The sequence below is a fragment of the Vigna unguiculata genome, chromosome 7 (genome assembly GCF_004118075.2).
Source record: "Vigna unguiculata cultivar IT97K-499-35 chromosome 7, ASM411807v1, whole genome shotgun sequence".
Taxonomy (NCBI): domain Eukaryota; kingdom Viridiplantae; phylum Streptophyta; class Magnoliopsida; order Fabales; family Fabaceae; genus Vigna; species Vigna unguiculata.
The window spans coordinates 22,315,958-22,339,267 of record NC_040285.1 but is presented as its reverse complement, the minus strand read 5'-3'; the positions used below and the strand labels follow the sequence as shown (position 1 = coordinate 22,339,267).

At 30.2% G+C, this 23,310-nt stretch overlaps 1 protein-coding gene across 1 annotated transcript; it reads left to right on the top strand.

The window, feature by feature from the left end:
* Positions 1-14,037: 14,037 nt before the first annotated feature.
* On the top strand, positions 14,038-21,336 carry LOC114190667 (poly [ADP-ribose] polymerase 2). Its single transcript, XM_028079642.1, has 17 exons — positions 14,038-14,197; positions 14,272-14,529; positions 14,881-14,962; positions 15,564-15,799; positions 16,083-16,209; positions 16,448-16,503; positions 16,873-16,946; positions 17,150-17,196; positions 17,344-17,393; positions 17,663-17,725; positions 18,458-18,538; positions 18,795-18,905; positions 19,062-19,137; positions 19,254-19,396; positions 20,454-20,527; positions 20,913-21,018; positions 21,126-21,336. Exons 1-17 carry the CDS (start codon positions 14,111-14,113, stop codon positions 21,222-21,224), a joined length of 1,770 nt encoding a protein of 589 aa, XP_027935443.1. The 5' UTR covers positions 14,038-14,110; the 3' UTR covers positions 21,225-21,336.
* Positions 21,337-23,310: the final 1,974 nt, after the last annotated feature.

Below are 23,310 nucleotides of genomic sequence, written 5' to 3'. Positions count from 1 at the left end.
CCTTTCTTTTTCACCTCCCAATTCATTTTCCTAAAAATAATACCCAAAATTATATCCATATGGTATGTACAATGTATTTGTCCGATCCAATGTTTCAATCCTCAAACGACAGTCGTGTAAATATACGAAAACAAAGGATAAAAACAAAACAAAACTATATTAATCTCATCACAGTTTCACTATCGCGAAACTTTAGTTAAATATACCAGTTTAATTAAAATGTTACAAAAGTTTTAAATTTATTCATTAATATTGTATGGAACGATGATTGGCATGAACTAATAATTATGCGAGGAAAAGTCGGCGTCCGCCAGTGGTAAAATACTTTATGGATCCAGTGTTCTCCACATCATTGATTATAGTGACCGTTTTTCGCATGTTTGTGTGACATCAGACCATCCACGTGGCAATGTTAGTGGAAATTTTGAAAGAGACTGTGGGGCATGTTTCGTCAAAAGAATCTTAATGTCGTGTTCTTTGTTACAGCATGGTATTTAAAAAGGTATATACAATTTTAAGAAAAAATAGAAAACAAAGAAGATAAATAAATTTTATGTTTTCAAAGATTAATTTTATTGTTGATAACAACATAGTATAGGAGACCCAGCTTACCGCGTAGATCACGAGGCTTAGCGGCGAAGCCCGGAATTGGTATTTTTTGACTCTTCTTCGATTTGAACTTTACAACTTTGCCAACTTGTTGGTTAGTGTTATTTCGGACGAAGCCTATGGTAGTTCATGGAATCTTCCAACATGTTGACAAGTTCTTAGAATGTGAGTTAATTGCTTCATAATCACTATATATGTTAAGCTGACTTTACCTATTTTGTTTTTCAGAATCAATAAAAATATCTACTTTCGTAAAACTGTTATTAGATTTTTTTAAATGTACCGTATAGCTTATCGTCGGACCATCTGTTAGGGGGACCAAGGATAAGTGGTTACAGGCTATCCGCTACAGGCAGACCTTTCCTTGGAACGTAGATGTGACAATCTCTTCCGAGTGTTTTAAGGGAACTCACGACCAAACAGCCCCGCGTTCATTTTCAATTGAACTTTGTCCCCATATATGTGGAGACATCCTCATTTACGAAGACATCCGTCAGGACACGCGGTCCTCCGGTCATATCAAAAACTATAAATAGATCCAAGGTAAGTTGGTAAGAACTTTTGACTCGCATTTATTACAACATTTATTGCTATATCCCGATCGGACTCAAACTGACTTAAGCATCGAAACATTTTTAGACAAGTACCCCAATCGTCCGATCAACCGAGCGAGAAGCAGCAAAGGAATCGAACAAGAAAAAAAACTGAACAGCCAGCAGAGGAAAACACTGGATAAAAGAACTTAAGTCTAATTTGAGTGTTAGAAATAGGTGTTTGGTCCCTATACCGAAACATAAAAAAAGATTATTATTTTTTATATAAAAGAAACTAGTTAGGTAGTCTTATAAAGAGTATGTGTATATAAATTTTATTTTATAGATATAAACTTTTATATCGATTAAATCAATGTTAAATGTATGATTTATTTCATAAAATAATATATATATATATATATATATATATATATAGATTGAGTTAATACTCTTTAATTTATTAAATATAGTATTGGTCAAACAAATGTTAATTTTTTTATTGTTAATATTTATTTAAGTTCATGTGGATTAAGTTAATATTAAAGTATTTTTTTAATATTTTGTTAATGTATAGGAGATTTGAAATCGTGGATAGTATTATAACATTAACGGAAAATATAAATACTTGATGATGTTACAGTATCAGTGGAAGTTCAGATTTGCAGGTATAGTGTTATGATATCAACGAAGGTTCAAAACAATTGAAAATATTCTTTCGTTAATAGAGTTTGACACAGAAAAATAATATCAGTATAATGTAATAATTTATACAATTTTATTTATTTTATTTATGTCATTTTATAAAATCATGTATTACATATGGACTTTTTTTTTCTTCCTCCTAATTGCACAATTAAGACTACTATAAAATAGTAAATTTGTGGTCGTTGACGAGGGCTACTTTAAACAATTAAGTGTGTACTTAAAACATTATAATAATTACTAATTTTTTTAAATCTCATTTTTTATATACTTATTATATGATATGCTGATCTATATTTAAAGAATACCCATTTCATTTTTATATTACATTTTTTTTAAATCTCGTTTTATGATTTCTAACTTATGAGACTTTTAGTTAGTTGACTGATCAAAAACTTATAAGATGTATAAAAAATAAATTTTACTGAAATCGATTAGTAATATATATATATATATATATATATATATATATATATATGTAAGATTTAAAAATTATATCAAATTAATGACTATATATACTGTAACGTCCCATTTAATTATTAAACGAAATTAAAGGAAACACAAAGATAGTACTGTAGTATACTCCTGGGGTCCTTAACACAACCCCTACAACCTGGGCACACCACGATACCAACGGGAAACTAGATATAAGTCTAACAATGAGAATAGAGTATCAAAGCATAAAATAATAGATGGGCCATAGCCCTAAAGAACCATGACGAAAAATAGAATCCAGCCCAGATGGCTAAGCAGCGGAATCGTCATTTTCTTGCTGACCACGAGAACCTCGCCCATCTGCTCCTATCAATCAAATTGATGATCATTGCAAGAAAGAACAGCCACATACAGTACAACCATACAACAAACAGGGTAAGCTAGAGCCGACAACATTTTCATCATACAGTCAAATATATTTTCACCATCCAGTACCCATACAACAACAAGCATGTTATGACTTTTCAATCAATACACAACGACTCGACTCGACTCATCCGGATACGTATAACCTGGTCAGATTCAGCGGATGCTTGCACCTATGGTGGATACCTCTGCTCAGCCCCGAGCTGCTCACATCCGAGCTATGTGTTACAAGTGTTATAATGAATCGATTTTCCCTCACCACAAGGTTAGCCCTTAATGAATTTTAGGCCTCCTGCTACTCTCACCACAGGAGTCAGTCCGCTCTAGGTGAGACTAACTGACTCCTTCGAGTGTCAGGATGCAACCTTACCTTGAATCCTTACCTAGTTATACAGATGGGGCACCACCATGGACACCCACTAACAGGGGCCATGGAATTACGTCCCGACCACTGAAGCACAACCCTGAAAGTCTCACCTAGAGACCCCCAAGGAATTACGCACTAACATGGACCAACATACATAAACAGCCAAGAATTTACACATACGTTGCACATAAGATTTCAAACCAAAATCCATAACCAAATCCTCATTTCTCATATGTTGAATCATTACCAACTCGTTATTCCCAATCATGAGTAAGGTGTTTCTCCTCATACCAAAACCATACCAAAGGTTTACCAACCATCAAGATCCATTGTTGTTCATGCCAGGTTTGTGACCACATGCACATACATATGTATCCAACTTCTCATGTACAATTCATGTAGAAATCATGCCAAGCTCACAATTTCCCCACATATAATCTCCTCCCAACATGCATAATCATTTATACAATTTATAACACAGATCATACCATGCCTTTCAATTCACAAAATTCATACCTCATGCAAAACACATCATAACCAACAATCTAATTACCAATTTAAGAGAGTCATCCAACCTGCAACATATCGCGCTCAGGCGAGAGGGGTATTCTCGCTTCGGCGATAGACCCTCGCTTGGGCGAGATCGCGACAAATGCTGGGATTTCCTCGCAGGCTCGCTTAGACGAGTCCTGACTCGCCTGGGCGAGACAACCTCTCGCCCAATAGTGGCATCCCTCGCCTTGGCTAGACCACAACAGCATTCCAGGCCTTCACTCCTCCTCGCTTAGACGAGTGGCTCTCGCCTGAGCGAGACTGGCATCGCTCAAAACCAGAGTCCCCCGCCTGGGCGAGGGTTCGCAAAACCCTGGTTGCTCCTGCAGGTCTCGCCTGGGCGAGTTACCTTAGCCTGGGCGAGATTGACAGATCTCGCCACTGCCTTTCCTACAACAGTCACATATCCATACCCAAGCAACAGTCCAAGATCGTTCACACATTCATCACAGACATATAGTTCATGCAATACCCAACAAACATCAAAACTAGCCAGAAAATCATTCAAGACTCGAAAACTCTAGCTTCCCCGTACCTGGAAAAGTTTAGCTAAGACCCCGACGGCACGACCATGAGCGCAACAACTCTAAGGATGGACTATGGGCTGAAATAGGGGTGGAACAGAACCAGACAACTGACGTTAACAGAGGCTTTCAACCGAAATCACGAAAAGATGGTAAAAAGGAAACTAGTACGGCTAGAAGAGATACTTACATGGAGCACGAGTTCTCTTAGCTTAACGTGACAGTGGAAGCAAAACCCTAGCGGAGGGGGTTGACGGCTGCAGTTTAGGTTCTCTGAAATGAAAGGAAAATGTGACTTAGGACAACTGAGAAGGGTTTTATCTACTGGGCCAGCCTTTAGGCCCACTTACAAGGACAACACTTTAATTTAGGGCATGAAGATAAGGAATAATATTAACAGGCCTTACATATACATATTCCATTATATTTTGTATATTCTTTTAGAATTTTGATTTCTTATAATTTTTAAAGTCATCTTTTGATATGAATATTTTATATTCAAATTTTTAGTTTTTATTGTGAGAAACATCATACATTAATATATATATATATATATATATATATATATATATATATATATATATATATTTCCTTTTTTATCAGATAAATTGATATTTTTTATATATCGAATATTCTACTTGAAGTGATAAATATTATAATGCAAATAACAAAATTACAGTGATAGATGTTTTAACTTGTACAAAATCGAAAAGTGTCCATAAGCATAATTTGTTTTATCATATTACCAACTTTATTATCAACAAACTTTTATTATATTTTCAAATTTTTATCAGTGAGTGTGTTGGTCATTGTAATTATAGTTGCATCAATTACATTGTTTGCAATATTTATGTATAAAATTAAAAACTGTTAAAAAATCTGCAATCTTGAGTGCATATATATTTATTAAATTTATTATATTTCAAATATAATTATTTAAAATGTTATATATATATATATATATATATATATATATATATATATATATATATATATATATTATGATCGATGTTATTTTTTATTAAATAATAACAGTTTAGTCTTTGTGAGCTAATAGTATATGATTAAAGTATTTATATTATTAATCAAATATATAAAGAGATGGTAAATATGATTTTTTTGACAATTTTTCATAACAGAATCTTATGGAGCATAATATTTTTTTTATTACATATGGTAAAATTAATTATAAGTCTATCACTTATGAGCACTTTTATCAAAAATATTTTCTGCTCTCATGTAATATACCATCATTTAAGTTGAAAACAATATGGACAAAAGAAGAAGGTAAGCTAGTGGCCTTCAAATATCTTACCTTGAACATCAACAACACTTATATAACCAACACAATTTTTCGTCGCATTCATTCATCGATTGAATATCATTCATAAATATAATCAAATTCAAAATTACAAATAATCAAGAATCATGCATATATAAACCCAAATGGATACATCTTATATCACCAACTATATAGACATCACATCATCACAAATATTTGGCTTTACTTTTGGAAGATTTGTGTGTTAAATTGTGTTAAATTAAACTTTTAGGTTTTACACCTATCATACTACCTTCACACAAAGAGAATTACATGTCAAGAAACTAAGTCCTCTAGATATGACATGATAAAATTCCTTATGACATATCAAACAATTTTTTTTTTCACATTGCAAGTTAGGCTATAGAAATTTCCATAAACTTTGTCCACCTAATACCTTTCTCTATGTGAGTCCAATATTAATAGAACCAAGATAACCTCATTCTTGGAATCCTTATTCAATACACCACTTATAATTTTTCAACATAGTATTTAGGCTAAATTCATGACTCTACTCGACCATACACTCACATTTATATTTCCAAAATCAATTTAATTCATCATTACAAGAAAACAATTCATTAATTATATCACTTCCCACAACTCAACATATTTAACCACAAACTTGAGGTCTAAAAAACTTATTTTCGTATTCAAAATCTTTCATGCTCACTCTACGAGTACACAAGCTCACTTAGCAATCAACTATGGTAGTTTTTAAAATTAAGACTTGCCCAGTGAGCATCCTCACTTAACTAAAGGTATACTCGCCCAATGAGACTTGACTAGCTCAACAACCAATCCCCTTTGAGCTCTCTGAATCATTCAAACAATTTTGCTTAACGGGAAGATCGATTCTCCCAACGACTAAGCACTAAAAGTTATTACCATAATAATTTGCTCAAATAGACCACACTATTTGAGCGATATGTTAAATAATAGTCATCAATATAAGAGGTTAAAATCTTTCACAAAAAAAAAAACTCCACAATATAAATCAAATACTAGAGGTCGTCATAAACCTTTGTAAATAGATTATAGTGAATGTAACTATAGAGGTTTAAAAAACCCCACAAATTAATTTGCAAAGGGTTAAAACCCCCACAAATTGAAATTAAAATCTTAGTAAAATAACATTTTTTTGGTAATGGTAAAACATAATATGCATAAGCTCAGTCTCTATGTTAAAAATTCATTAACAATCAATTTTTCCAAAATAAATCAACACAATTTACATTTCTCACATCAAATACAATGACCATGTGACAACTACCACCATATCATTTAAGCTAAAGTAATTACATAAAGTAGTTAGTTTTTCTTATTTAGACTAAGCCTCTTGACTCTAGAGAGCTTCAAGAGGTTCCACCCTCACAATTTATTATACATGTATGCAAAAAACTCAATATGAACAAATAACAAAGATTTATCTTTAACTCTTTTAAGTCACATGCAACACTTCTTTGCACATGCATGTATAACTTAAAAAAAATGATTGAGACAAAAGATAAAGATGAACTTACCCAAAAAAAGATTTTGTCGGTTAGGATTGTTCTACTTTAGGTTAAGATTCCCGTGATTCAAAAGGATGAACAAATTGTTAAAAACTGCGGGAGAAGCTAGAGGAAGAAAAGAAAATATTTTTAGGGAGATAATGGTATTTGTAAAATGAAACCTACATAATCAATTTTTATATTTATAAGTTCAACATTTTAATAATAAAGTATTTAAGTTTTACTTAAGAGACCACTTCTACTTTTAACTATTTTTTGAGTCCTTAAACTAGTTTTAGAAATAAAAGTAAAATAATTTTTATAAATTATAATTTATATGCATTTTTTTAAATTTTGAATTAGTCAAATAACTAGGAATGAAGATATATCAAAAGTCATAAGAATAAAAGCTTAAAAATGGAAAAAAAATAGTATAAAAAATAAAAAAAAAATATTTGTTAAATTTAAGTTATTATTTCACCCAATAAATATATGAAATTCAATGTTTGAAAATAATTTATAATAAGTTTCTCTTTTTCTTTAAAGTATGTTTTTCATTTTTATTGTTGGTGGGAAATAAACAATTGTTAGGTAAGAGAAACAACTATTTAATGTATTTAGTGGTGTATTATTGATGATTCTTTTGAAAGAGTTTTATTTGGGAGATACAACATCAATGGAACCTAAGCCTAATCCACATAAGGGAATGACTCCACCTCCAACCCAAAATTTTAAAACAATAGATTTACAAGTCTTATTTCTTATAAGCTGCTCAACTTTATCGTCTCTATCAATGTGGACATAAACTCACACTTTAATTTCCAACAATCTTCCTCTCAATAGTGAGTCCCTTCCACATTGGTGCACTTTATCTTGCAAGCATTCCCAACCACAAGTACCTCAATAGTAATCTTCTTATGTCGCCATTTTATTTTAACAATGAGACACACTTACATGAACCCTATCAGGAAATTTTTTAATACAATGACTCTCTTGAGAAGGATTTGCCCTCATAAAGATATCTACAACATAAAACGTTAAGACAATATATTTATGAATCTTATTATAAGATGTTCAACTTTTTCATCTTTGTCCAGTTTGAAATTTAAACTCACACATATTTGTTGAAGTCATTGAGTTTGCAAATTAAGATGTTTGGATTGGTTGGTCAGTAAGGCAGACTTTGTGCTTGAACGTGAAATTTTGGTCTCAATAGTTAAGTTAAATTAGGCATATGGACTTGTTGTATACTTAAATTAATATAAAAATATATTTAAATCTTGTTATAATACATTAAAGAGTGGGCTTTGGATTGAGAAATTTGTTTATGAATAAGCTAATTTTTGTTGGTTTTGCATATGTCATTTAAGCATCAAGTTATCTCTTAAATGATGGCCGATAGCATAGATACAAAGAATTATAGCTCAAATGTTCAATTGATGGATTTCATTGTTCAAACTCTAGTTTGAGGTTTAAGCAAAATAATAATCACATTAATTTTATTTTCAAAACTTTTATCACTTAAACGACACTAATTCACTCAAGAAATAAAAAATTAATATTATGTTAAAGTTTCTAAAAGATCTTTTAACATGAACACAAAATCTCTTCACTCAAATAACATCGGTTATTGTTTTACTAAAAAAAATTAAATATTATAATTGTTCATAGTAACTAATTTAATATTATAAATTAAAAATTATCATTCATTAAAATAGTTACTATTATAATAAAAATTATAATTAATTTGTAAATTATAATTTTAAATTTATACTAATATTAGCTACTAAAATTGACTGATCAATGTATAATTGGGTCAATAATTAATATCTAATCTATCCTGGGAAGACATTTAAACATTTGAAGAGAAACACAAATATGACCGAAGAAGTATGACATGAGAATTTGTAAGCGTACGGAAAGGGGAGGCTCATGTTGTGTAAGAGCCTTAACCTTTGGGTAAAGTCAAGAGCCATAGTGTTCTCCACTTTCACTATCTTCTCCACTTGCATGTCTTCCTTTTAATTAATGCACTTTATTTTTCCTAAGCTATAGACTAAGAATATGCATACCATAGAGACATTGCAATTAATAAAAATATACTAATAGTTGACTTGCAGAATTAAATTAAAAATTATGATATAATTTTTATTCATTCATAATATAAAATTATTTGTATCAATTTTACAATAAACTTTAACTCTGCTATTATATTTAACAATTTTTGTTAATTGTTAATTAGTTCTTGAGATGTATTGGGTTGCATTTACATTTAAAAAAAATGAGGTGTGACATTTAGATGCCAATAGAACATAAATGTAGGCAAAAAAAAAAAAACAGAGCGGAAAACAAGTCAGCTAAATAGTTGGGTTATATTTCCTCCATGCATTCTTATCCATTACAACATGCAACACGAATCAACAAGGATTTTTTTTTTAAATAAATATGATATTTTTTTCTTATAATAAGATCACCAAAAAGTTAATTTAATTAAAATATTAATACTAAACGTCACCTTAGCCGTTAATCCCAAAAAAAATATGTTTAATTTAAAGTAGACACCTACGTTAGTTGCGTCTGTTGCGTATGTTGTCCATTTTTTTATTTTTTTGTTTTAAAATTGTTATATAGATAATTGAATTGGTTTATTAGCAGTTCCAAACTCAAGTAAAGCCAGAATAATTTATATTTAGTAAAATAATTTATACGGAGAAAAATTAATTTAAATATGAAAGTATTAAAGTGATTTTTAATTTTTGTTGTTCTATTCCATAGCCCGCCATTAGCCGTACTCCTTCCACGGTAGGGCACAGTCAATATAACCTACAATTCTATTAGGCCCATTCTAAAGAAAGAAAATGAAAAATAATTACAATGACTTTTTGCACTCTATGTTTTCTTCTCTTTATAATGTAATGATAAAAATAATGTTTTAAAATGTTTACACTTATGAAAAAATGTAATCCAAAATACACTAAAAGATATTGAATTACACTTTTTTGGAAAAATTATAAAAATGAATTTTTGAATGAATTTTTCGAAATATATTTTGAATTGCATAATTTAAAATTAATTTTAGATTATTTTAATTCGAAACACTTATTATTACGGAGTTATCTTTTCAAAATAATTTAAAATGTATTTCGTAATATTTTGTTTTCGTAACTGTAAACTATCTTTCTAAAAGCTCCATATGGAATTTTTTTGTTCCTTTTGACTTGTACAGCCTTTTCAACTTATTTTACTGAGAAATGTTCAACACTCTCTCCATAGTGTACAATTGACCGATTTTACCAAAAAAAAATTAATCATAATAGTTTATTAAGGATTTAAAAGTTAGTTAAGAATTGAGGTGGATCTTTATAAACTGGGTTAAATAATTTATTATTATTATGCAAAGTTTATAAATAGATAAAAATTAATTGGTTGAGTTTCGTTTTATTATTCTACATTTTAAAGATTAGAGATCATTATTGTGATTTTGATATATAATAGAGTAATCTTCGTATATCAAAAATTTATTTTGAGGAAATTCATCTTTATTTTTTCTTTTTATATTTTATCTTGAGTTAAGTTTTAGAATTTTGTATGTATGTGTAATATAGTTGTTGCATGTGGCTTAAAAGAATTCAAGATAAGTATGTGTTTGTTTTCTGATTATTTTGTTCGACATTTTGAATATTAGCGACTTTCATTGAGATTCTAAAATACAATAGAGCATTTTTTGTCCATGAAAAATTTATTTTAAATAAGTTCATCTTTAACCCTTTTTTTGATTCAATTTTATAAGTTTTACATGTATCACTTATAGAGTTGTCCTATGTGACTTAAAAGGGTTTAAGATAAATATTTATTTATTTATGATAGCTAGGATGTATTTAGATTATCTCAATTTTATTTTTTGTATATGTATAATATTATGTGAGAGTTGGAGTCTTTGAAAGTTATTTAAGTCAGAAGCTTAGTCTAGATAAGGAAATATATGTATTTTGTTGTTAATTATGGTATAATTGGATGATTTAGTTGTGTAAATGATATCTATAATGAGATACATATAATGGTGATATTATTGACTATTTAAATCTGAATAAGATTCGATATTTGAGTGACAAAATGGTTTGTGTGAGTATGAGCGTAATTGCCATACCAATGAATCAAATTGGTTCAATAAAAGGTTATTCTATACTAAATAAATCATTTTTGCTTAGAGAAAGCACTTGATTGACTTAGTTGGAACCACTTTGAATCACTAATATCTCTATTGAGTTTCCAAAATTAAACATACTTGTTGGACGAGTTAATTATTTGTTAAGCAAAATTATAAATTTCAAAATTAAGAGAACTCAAGTTGTTTTACTTATTGAACAAACCTTGTGAAAAAAGGCACCTATGGGTTTAAGTTGTTGGGTTAGTAAAACGCTCATTTGGTAAAATTCTTTTAAACAAAATTTAGAGGGTGGCTAAGTTGCTGGCCAAGTTTGGTATCGAGTCTTGTAAAAATGGCTCCTAGAGATTTGGATCGTTGAGCAAATTTTTTTTAAAAATAAAATCAATAGAGCTTAAGGTGGTAGGGTTGCAAAATTTATTCCTATACTTACTAATAAAAATATATAATAATATCTTAGAAATTAATGATTATCAAAACAAAAAATTAATTAATCTATTTAAATATATTTTTTATTATTAGTATTATTTGAAGACTAAAAACCTATATAAAAACATCATCATTAAATAAATGTTTATTCATATCTTTTAACTTACACTCAATTTTTATATTATAAATATTTTTTTAGGATTAAATATGTTTTGATTTTTTAACTTTCAGTAAAAATTGAAATTAGACTATCTTTGAAACTTTAACTTAATTTAGTCTTTCAACTTTAGAAATACGTGCATTTAGTCTTTTTAACCAAATTTTGTTAAATTTATTTGACGTTTGAGATGTGTCTCATGATGACATTTGAGTTATTCATACCATTTGACACATGTCCGTTTTAACGTTAACTGAAAGACATATCTAAACTACGTTTGAAGTGCCAAATAAACTTAAAAGAATTAAATCTACATATTTCTAGAATGCAGGAGCTAAATTGCTCTAAAAGAAACTAATTTAAATTTTTACTAAAAATTAAGATATCAAAATCATATTTAATATTTAATTTTTTATGTGGTTATTATTCGAACGACCACTATCAAACCTAATTTTCTATAAATCTGTAGCTTGATGTAAATATTTTCTAGAATTCAATAGCTCATGCAGCAACGCTTAAGGATGTACGTAATACCAGTACATTTTGAAATATATTTGTTTTAAAATGCTTCTGGAAAACGTAACTCAAACGTTTTTATACATTCCTAATAACAACTTTCAAGAAGTATAAAAATTTAAAGTTATTCTCCTAAGTATAGCATAGAGTAAGAAAAAAAAATACACGGAGATCAAAAAGATCACCGGGAGGCTTTTATTTCCTGCACCCCTCAGTTTATTTGCGCATCCCTTCAAACTTGTGAAATGACTGTTTTACACTCTAGAAAATTGGATCATATATTTTGGAAGTTTTTTGAAATTTTCGTAACAATACTTCCAGAACGACATTTTTAGAACATGATTTCCAAAATAAAGTTTCGGAATATTTAAATTGTGCTGCGGAATAAATTTTTGAAAATGAAATTTTCGAAAAAAGATTTTCAAAACTCAGAAAATGTTTTCCTAATGAATTTTTCAAAATATTCGCATATTAAATGTATTTTGAAAAAGCTTCACAAAACAAATGAATGTGTTATGGAAAAAACATTTTGGAATAAGCTTATTTTTTTCTGTATTTTCTTTCTTCTTCTTACGCAAGTTCTTCCTCTCTTCTTCTTCCTTTACGGCGCGGTGCGATGGTGGAGTTGTTGAAATGGTAGTAACAGTGGTGTGATGCAATTAATATTGTGGGGGTGTAGTTAGTATGTAGGAGGGTGCAGGTAATAATAGCCTGACCGGGACCTTGAAAAGCCCAAAGGTTTTTACACTCAGAATCTACAAGTCCGTTTTGATATTCAGTTAAAAGTACTTCTGACGAAATTTGTTTCCGTGATTAAAATACTTCTCTGTGTTTCGATGATATTTAGTTTTACACGATGGTTAGAATTTTAAAAATAAAAAGACAAAAATATAATTAAACTTTTTTTTATACCCTTAATTTACCGTAAAGTCTAGTAACAATTTAAGTAATATGTTAGGTGAAAAAAACCTTTAAAACAAATGGAATGTCATTAAATTTTAATTTAAATAATTTCGTTGTATTGATATTTTGGAACAAAGTGAAAATTTCTGACATTATTATTTCAGAAATAACAAACTCACATTTCTCTTGTATTTTTTTTTATGAATTCATTATTGTTTTTAATACAAAGGATTAGAGGGAGTATCAATATCAATTAAAATCAAACATATATTTTATGTTAAATTATAAAAATAGTAATAAATACTTTTTTATTGAAAAATAACATATTGATTTTTAAAATTAACGTAATAATACTTTTAAAATAAATATTTTTTCATTCGTCAAACATGTAAATATATATATATATATATTTCTTATTTCTATCTATTTAAAAAACTCATTTCCACAATTATCTTTTCTTTCTATTTATTTTCTCCCTTTATTTTTTAATCCAAACAAAACACTCATATATTAAAAAGTAATTACTTTAAATTTCTTAAAGTACACTTATAAGTTATTAAAATATTTTATTTTAAAAGTAGGAGAGCATATCAGTTGAAATTTGACACTTCACCCGCAAATTTTAAAGTTGATTTGAGTTTTTCTTTAAGTATGCTTTTAATTACAAAATAATAAAAATTTCTTTCATTATTTGTTTTTCAGTTTCTCTAAGGTACTAATAAAAAGAAAACTTTCTCAAACCTTAGTTGTTGAATTGGACGAGAAAGAATCACGTGGACCATGAACTTCAACATTTTCTTTCTGAATTGCAGTTTAGGCCTTGAATTTATTTTTATTTACATATTATTCCAGCGTGCGAAGCACACCTCACCTGTCAAGCGCTGGTATAAAAGCGGCGTCGTATGCTACAAGCATGGTGGGAAGCTTCAAAATTGAAAGCTGAGTAAAATTACGGTAACCATTCTATTTCCCTCTAAAATGGCGTCAAGTAAAATGAGGGTGGAAGAGCTGCGAACGGAGCTTCACAAGCGTGGACTCTCCATCACCGGAACAAAACCCACTCTGGTACTCTCTAGCCAAATTCACACTCATTCACTCTTTCTCTTCTTTCTCTATCTCTGATGCTTCCATAATTCCAGCTGCGTAGACTTGAAGCTGCTCTTCGCAAAGAAACTCAAAATGCGACGAGTGAAGCTGATGTTAGTTCCCCTCGTAGAACTAGAAAGAGAGCTAGGGATTCTCAAAATCAGGATTCTAATCACTCCCAACAAATCGAGGTTGCAGAGGAGGCAAAAGAGGAAGAGGTGAAGATAGTGACGGCAACCAAAAAGGGCGTGGCAGTTCTCGATCAGTATCTTCCGGATTCTGTGAAAACGCGCTATCACGTTCTGCGACTAGTATGCTTAGTAGCAACTGCGAGGCTTAGTTATTCTAACATCCACTAAAATTTTTGAGTAAAAACATATTTTTGGCATCACTATTTCCGTGAACATTGTCGTGCTTCAGGATTAAAAACGTATTTAAAAAAAAGTGAGAATATATGTCTTTCTAATTTACGGAGCCAAATGCGGTTTATTCAAATTTCAGACGTTAAAAACATAATTAAACCTGATTGCAATATTAACTTAGCCATGTTGTTCCATTTTGTTGTTATTGTCGTCTGTCATGTGCTATCATTTTGCTGATTGGCGGTGGTTTCTTAGTGTGTTTAAGGCTCACGTGTTTTGGTACGCTTTTGAACAATGCAGGGTGGTGATGTCTATGATGCCATGTTGAATCAGACAAATGTCAGCGACAACAATAACAAGTTCTATGTGATTCAAGTTCTTGGTTAATTTCAATTCCATCTGCCTATTGATGATTTATGATAGCTTTTTGTTGATGCGTTGATTTATTGCATTGGTTAACTGGTTGAGACTAGTGGTTCTTTATAGCTGTCGAATTTTGTTAAACTTCTTTATAAGCATTTTTGCAGGAAAACAAAATTAGAAGTAAAATGTATTGAGTTTCTCCATGGACTAAAATCTATTTAGGAACCTTATCTTTTCAAAAGTTAAATGAAAATGCTTTTATGAAAGTTAAGTACGTTATTTGATTTTAGCTTATGCAACAGTTCAGTTCATTTTATTTCTTATTCTCTTCCAGTGCAAGTGCTAACAAAAAAGTTTATCCTAACAAAGCCTAACAATAGTTTGGAGGAGCTTCTCTATCCCCCACAATTGTGGGGTTGCTTTTTATCTTTCATTTTATAATATCAGATGATTACTTGAGAGAGATATGAAAGTTTGATATAAGTTATCTCCAACTCAACTAGTTACGAAAATTTGTTGCTTGAGTTGTAGAAGACTTGCTTTGCATAATGCTTAAAAAGCAACCTTTTCTGTTTATTGCACTGGTTTTTCTGACTGCCTATATCAATTTATTTTTTCAGAATCGGATAGTGGCGGTGAATTCCTTGTTTACAATAGATGGGGAAGGGTAGGTGTAAAGGGCCAAGACAAGATACATGGTCCTTACAAATCATGTGAGAGAGCCATTCAGGAGTTTGAACAAAAGTTTTTAGCCAAGACCAATAATGCTTGGTCCGATAGGGATAGTTTTGTTAGCTATCCTAAAAGTTATGCGTGGCTGGAAATGGACTACAGTGGCAAGGAAAATGAATCCACTGTGAGTTATGCGACTCTATTCCTCTTGCTGTATTTTCTTTTGCTTCATATAACTTGATGTGCATTTTGCAATTAAATGGGGTCCACTTGCTACTAATTGTGAAGTTAGTTCACCGTCTCTTTTGCATAAAGACATTTGTATAGACTAAATTTCCCTTTTTCTCATTCTATGGTAAATTTTACTTAGTATTTTGTTTTACTTGGAGTGTTACTGGTGGATGGGGAGCAAAAGGAGGAGAAAATAATTCGATCCGACATTTTAAACACTTGGATCTTGTTTTTAGGTTACAGAAAATCCTGATCGTGCTTTAGGAAAGCAGCCTCAGGAATCTAAACTTGAACCACGCGTTGCAAAATTTATATCTCTTATTTGCAACGTGAGCATGATGAATCAGCAAATGATGGAAATAGGTTAGTTAATTATTGCTTCTTTTCCCTCATGTAGGATGAGTTACGCCATATGATTCAAAAGCATGTTTGATATATTCTGTTGATTAATTTAAAGCAACGATATGTTTTCCTTAGATGTGTTAAACAATTGACAGTAGTCAACAGTCATTATCATGCATTTGAATTCCTCATTCTAGAATTGTGATATAGCCTCATTCGATATTCTTGACGTGCATTAACTGTGAGATCTTTACTTTAGGGTACAATGCAAACAAGTTGCCCCTTGGAAAACTTAGCAAATCAACAATTTTAAAGGTAGGCCAAATATTTGTTAATATCATTGAGCTTTTGTTATTTTTCCTTTTATATTTGTGTAATTCAATGTATTGTCTGTGTTCCTGTGTGTGAGAATAGAAAGATTCATTCATTTGTACAACGAGCCTCAATTTTCATATATTTTTATTAAAAATCCTTTTGACTTCAATCCACTTCTCTTTTGCTTTTTAGAAACTAATAAAAACAAAGAACTTACAAAACACATGGTCATTTAGCCTTGATCATAGTGCAAAAGTTCTCTTGGATGGAGATTTGGTTGTTTTCATCTTTCTGCGAACTGCTATAGCATTTCAACTTTCATATCTTGTCTTGTTGAGAGGTTAACTGTATATTTTGTGAACTATTAAGGGCTATGAAGTTCTGAAAAGACTTGCTAATGTGATTGATAAAGGAGACAGGAAAGTGATGGAGCAATTAAGTGGGTACGGAATTTGATGTTCGTTTTTATTTTCCTCGTCCTATGCTTTACTTTTCTTTTGGATGCTTGCCTTTTTTATTTACTTTTGAACGAGATGTGTGCTGTTTACCTATGTTATAAATCATTTTCTGTCATTTGAGGATGGAATTTCTTGCTTTAAAGATATTGGAAAACTAATTTTATGATTGGTTTATTTGCTTGTTGCAGAGAATTCTACACTGTAATTCCACATGATTTTGGATTCAAAAAGATGTGTAAGCTGTCTCTCTCCTTCTCATTCGTCTAAAGAACACATGCAAAGGTTTATTTCATAATGTTGCTAAATCATAAAAAAATCCTCTTGGTGGCTATGCACTCTCTTTTTTTAGAGGAATACTAATATGAAAATATGAATATGGCAGCTGTTTTTGTAATCGACACCCCTCAGAAGTTAAAACGCAAGTTAGAAATGGTAATCCTTTTTTCCCAGATGCATTTGTTGATCTAGTTATTTTGGTTGTCCATAGATTATGATAATTATTTTCTTACATTTTGGATGGTGGATTCTCTTACAAGGATTGTTATATACATAATTTATGTACTTCCATTTATGACATTATTGGTACCTTCCTCTTGTCCTCTTATGATCAACTTCCATCATCTTCTTACAATTTTTCTAGAAAAAGAAACTTATAACTTTGTTTGTTTAACCATTGACATTAATTGTCTCCTTAATCAAAGGTTGAAGCTCTTAGTGAGATTGAGGTTGCCACAAAGCTTTTGAAAGATGATGCAGAAGTGCAGGTATGTCCATATCTGGAATTTTTTAAGTCTTTTCAGTGTTTTTCCTGGGATGCTTATGTTAGTTATTACAGTTACAATATCCGTGTCACTTTAAGCTACAAGGATAAATTAAATATGTAATGAAGCTTGATGCTTATGATATAGGCTGTAACTGAAGTTTAGTTATCGTAGATAATAGACTCATCTTTTTTCCTAAAAAATAGTAGTTATTATTTATCATTATATTGTAATCAGAATCAAAACATAAATGTGTACTGCTGAGAAGAATTTTCTTAGGTAATTCCAAGTATTCAAACAAAAGAGTTCAAGGGCTATAATGGGTGCTGAAATTATGATGGAAATTCTAATTCTTTAACATTAAAGATTAAACTAATTTACAAAGTATCATTAGGATATATTTGATTTGTCCTTGATACCACATTTTGAACAAGATATTTTGTAGTTGTATTTTTAGGTTTGGTGGACCGGTGTCCAATATTTATCACAAACAACCTAAATGGATTTGCTTTCTCTGGAAAATATGTATTTGTAGTTTTGCATCCATTTAATGAATTTATAGATGTAATGTATTATTTAGCACAGTTCTGTATATCCAGGAAGTGCCCTTTTGATAATAATATCCACTTCACCAATGAATGAAATGCATTGTTGTTTTGATTGTGGTAAGTATTTCCTTCAATTTTAAATAGCCACCGGTTTAGGCTCATTATTGTAATTCTGGATTTGCTGTAGGGAGATCCCCTGTATGCTCATTATCAACGCCTTCATTGTGAACTGGTACCTGTGGAATTTGGTTGCGCTGAATTCTCCATGGTAAACAACTATGCCGTATTTAGGGTTTTGTTTTAAAATTAAAAGGTTATTACTATGATAGAAAAATGCTAAGAAAGGAAAAGTGAATTCTAAATGGTGATATCATTCTTTCCATCTGACATGAAAAATTTTTTTGTTCCTAAGCATAAAAATCGTGCTCCAATATTGCTTACTTCAGTCCTTAAATTTGACCTGTTGCTGGCGCTTTAGTTCTTTGGTCCTGACAATATCATCTTGTCCCTTTTGATGTCACCAGATTGAAGAGTATATGAAGAATACTCATGCAGAAACACATTCAAACTATACTGTGGAAATTGTTCAAATATTTAGGGCACAAAGGGAAGGCGAGGCTGAACGGTACAGAAAGGTAACACTGTGGCTAATGCATGATTAGTTATGGATCTTTCTCAAATTTTGTTCTACTAGGAATATATTTTTTTAATTAAAAGTTTGTTTCGGTTTATGATATAACGTATATATTTTGACCTTTTGCATTGAGGAAATTGCTTTTTGACTGTGACAGTTCGCTAGTACAAAAAATAGGATGCTTTTGTGGCATGGTTCTCGGCTCACAAACTGGGCTGGAATTTTATCTCAAGGTCGTTTCTTCTTTTATCAGTAGTTTTTTGGTTTGCGAGCATGTGCAAATGGAGTATAGATATTATATTTTTTGATGCACCATTATCTGAGTCTGAGATGGAGATACCATTGTCAGGTTTACGCATAGCCCCTCCCGAGGCACCTGTAACTGGCTACATGTTTGGAAAGGGGGTGTACTTTGCTGACATGTTCTCAAAAAGTGCAAATTATTGCTATGCTACGGGTACTGCTAAAGATGGGGTGCTCCTTTTATGTGAGGTTGTTTCTTGTTTAATGAAAGCATTGCTACATTACTAATATATGTGCTCTCAGAAATGAGGACTGAAACACCAATTATCAATTTAACCAATTGGTGGTACATGTCAAACATTATTTGACAATTATAACAGCCCGAGTTTGAGAAATTTTCACTTTTGTTACCTTATGTTTCTGGAATATAATGAGAATATATGCAAGATTCTATTTAGAAGATCAATCTTACGATATATTTTTCATGGCTTAATTAGTAATTTGGCTCTTATATTTGTTTTAGTCTCTACATTTGTTTTTTATTCAATTGATTCTCAATATTTGTTAAATAGAGTCAGGATGGTATTTTCCGTTAAATTGGTGTTAATATTGTTTGGAAGGTGACCATATGTCAATCTAGATTTAATTAGTAATTTTGTTTCTATATTTAGACCTATGATTTATTTGTTTCCATAAATATTTTTGATTCAATTGAGTCCTTATATTATTTAAATAGAGATAACGTGGTCAATTATGTAAAATCAACATTAACATTGTTAGGAGGTGATCATATGTGAGTGGAAATCCTCTTCTTCCTCCCTAACTCTTCTCTGGCGACACAATTTCACTGAGATCACCTATTTCAGATCCAAGTTGTAATTTTTGGACACATGAACCTAGTTGAAAATAGACGCATTAACCTAGTTGTGGTTTTTGGATTTGTTTCTAAGATCCATGGAGGACAATGCGGTTAAAAAAAGATCACATTGTCTTCGTGTAAAAAAATATAGGAACATAATTGAGTTATAAGAAAATTATAGGAATAAAAATTATTAGTTAAGCTTTTATTGGACTGACATGTGAACAATGTTAATGCCAATTTAATGAAAGTGATCACAATAACTCTATTTAATAAATACTCAGTTGAGTAAAAAACAAATATATGCACCTAATTACTAATTATACTTATTTACCATTGATAAACATCTCTTCAAAAAGTTTGATTTATATTATCTTCTTTATTGTCCAATATGTCAATATTGAACCAATTATCTAGTAAACATTCTTTATTTACTTTATTTTTTAGGTTGCACTGGGAGAGATGGCTGGGCTTCTAAATGCCTGCTATGATGCTGATCAGTTGCCTGAAGGAAAACTGAGGTTTGTTCTCCAATTTTGCAACTCTCATTACTCTCTTCATACAGGCACATTCATTATTATTTGTTAAATTTAGTTTAAAATAAACTAAATTGATTATAAGAGCAGCTAAAGAGGTAGCGGTACCCACTATTTTCAATGAGTGTGGCATGGATTTCAATCAATGATAGTGTGTAACACATTTTTCATTGTAATTCAATGACAAAATCTATATTGATCAATTGGCTGATGTAGTTAACCAAAATAAAATGAATATTTATGCCTTCATGTAAGTTCAGTTAGCATAACAAGTTTCCAGCTATCCTAGATCCCATTTGACCCCACCCAATAAATGTACTACATTTTGCTTTACAAGTTAATTTATATACTTGGCAATCTCATACTGCAGCACAAAAGGATTAGGAGCTACTGCTCCTGATCCCTCAAAAGCACGGGAACTTGAGGATGGGCTCGTAGTTCCCCTAGGAAAGCCTGAAAAAAATTTATGCCTCAAGGTATGCATTTTAATATGAAAAAATTAGTTTTTTATTAGCAGGGAAGTTTGTTGATGATTGTCATGATTTTATACTTCCTATTTATTCTCTATCACTTTGTATTGCAGAGCGAACTACTGTACAATGAATACATTGTTTATAATGTGGAGCAGATTAGGATGCGATATATTGTTCACGTAAATTTCAATTTTAAGAATAGAAGGTAGCGGCTAAATTATTACCATGTTATTTGTGTATTTTATCATTTCCTAACAATAATTATCGATGTAAAATATTTTTACCATGTGAGTCAAAGGATAATTGCTGGTTTCGTTCTTATCTTTAGTAATATTTTAAGCCAAAAGAATCAAATGGAAATTAGGATGGCAAAACTAAGAAAGGTAAGGGCTACAAATAAAATCACTAAATAGAGCGACATTTGGTTTTGATTCTTCAATTTCTTTGTTAGTTTTAGCTGTCGTATTCTTTTTATAAATAATGATACGCTATTTATTCGGTGATGATGTACATCTCTTTTTCTGTCATAAAAATACATGCTTTGCTCCTTTCTACTTTCTTTTCTTTTACTATGTGCAAGAACTTTCTACTCTTACTATTTTTTTATCCTCACCTATACAATATTTCTGCCACATTTATATTATATGCTACATATGGCATTTTATGTTAACATATTTTTGTACTATATCAATAACACTACATAAATAAAAGATATTAATTTAATCCTATAAAAGACCTTTTTTAGGATACTACATAAGCAAGCTAAAAATTAAAAGACTAATAATTGCTTTTATTTTCAAAACTTATTTAATATGTAGTTTTTCAAAGGGTGAAATTGATAGTGTATTTTTTCTCCATTTTTTTTTTCTTTCTGGGAACCATGTTAATATAGAGTTACTATCAATCAGCTTATATATTTGATTATTATTTTTATTATTATTATTATTTAACAAAACAAATAAACAGATAAACGTATGAATAACATTTTAAGATATGTAAACATCTTTTAATTGCAACTACTTCCGCGAACGTTCAACAAAGTTACACTGTCAATTAATATTTTTATTATTCTAAATTCATTTGTTTTGTTTTAATAAATAACTAGACCCGTGCATACGCACGGATTTTTGATTTTTTTTTTATTTAGACATAATATTCATATATAATTATTTAATGAATTAATATTTGATTGTTAAGTAATTTTGTTATTTAATTATCATTTTAGTATTGATTTATTGTTTTGAAAATAAAATATAAAATATCTCTGTATCAGTTGATGCAGAATGTCTTTTTAGATGTCAGAATAAACTTTTTGGATTGTGTAAAATTTTATTTGTGAATATAGTGTGTAAAAATATTTTCTAAAACCTATTGTGAAATTTTAAATATAATACTTAAGTAAAGAATTACATGATAAAGTTACAATTTTTAAATTTTGTGTATAATTTTATAATAATAATCATTTAACTATAAATAAGTAATATTTTTTATTATTGATTTATTAAAATTAATGTAGTAGATCATATTGATCTTAATAGTCATTTAAAGTACTTTGTCGATTTATTTTATATTAATAAGAATAATATTAATTGATGGGAAGGTAGAAGTTGAAATGTTTAAATATTTTAGTATTTAGATTATTTTTAATTAGTTATTATTGTATGGTTAAAATTGAATTATTATTCTTTAGTTATTATTATTTAGTAGACCAACATTAAATAAAAAATGTTTTTGCTAAGGTATTATTGTTGGTATCGCGCAGCGGAATGACTAAACAATGGTCAAAAATCAAGAGGAGGGTGAATTGGGTTCTTAATAAAAATTGTGCTTTTAATATTTTTCCTTTTAATATCAAAGATCAATTAAAATTCTTTCCTTTATTTTCTAATAAACACAATAAAATAAAGAGAGCAGAGAAGAGAAAATTGCACAAAGTATTTATACTGGTTCGGATCAAAAGACCCTACGTCCAGTTGTTAATCTTTTAAAAAAGAGATTAACTAAATCACTAAAATAAACCAAACTTATAATCAATGATAAGAAAGATTAGGGTTTAGAAAACACCTCTCTTGAATCACACAAGAGATGAAGACACCTCCCTTGAAATCCACAAGGGATGAAAACACCTTCCTTGAATCACACAAGGAATGAACACCTCCTTTGAATCCCACAAAGGATGATCGGCTTCTCCTAGCAACAGCAGCAGCACTCAATCACTCAAGATCCCACTTGATGAAAGTTATCGCTCTACCCACACTAGGTTTTTCAAAGCCTTTCCACAGAGAGTTCTCAAGT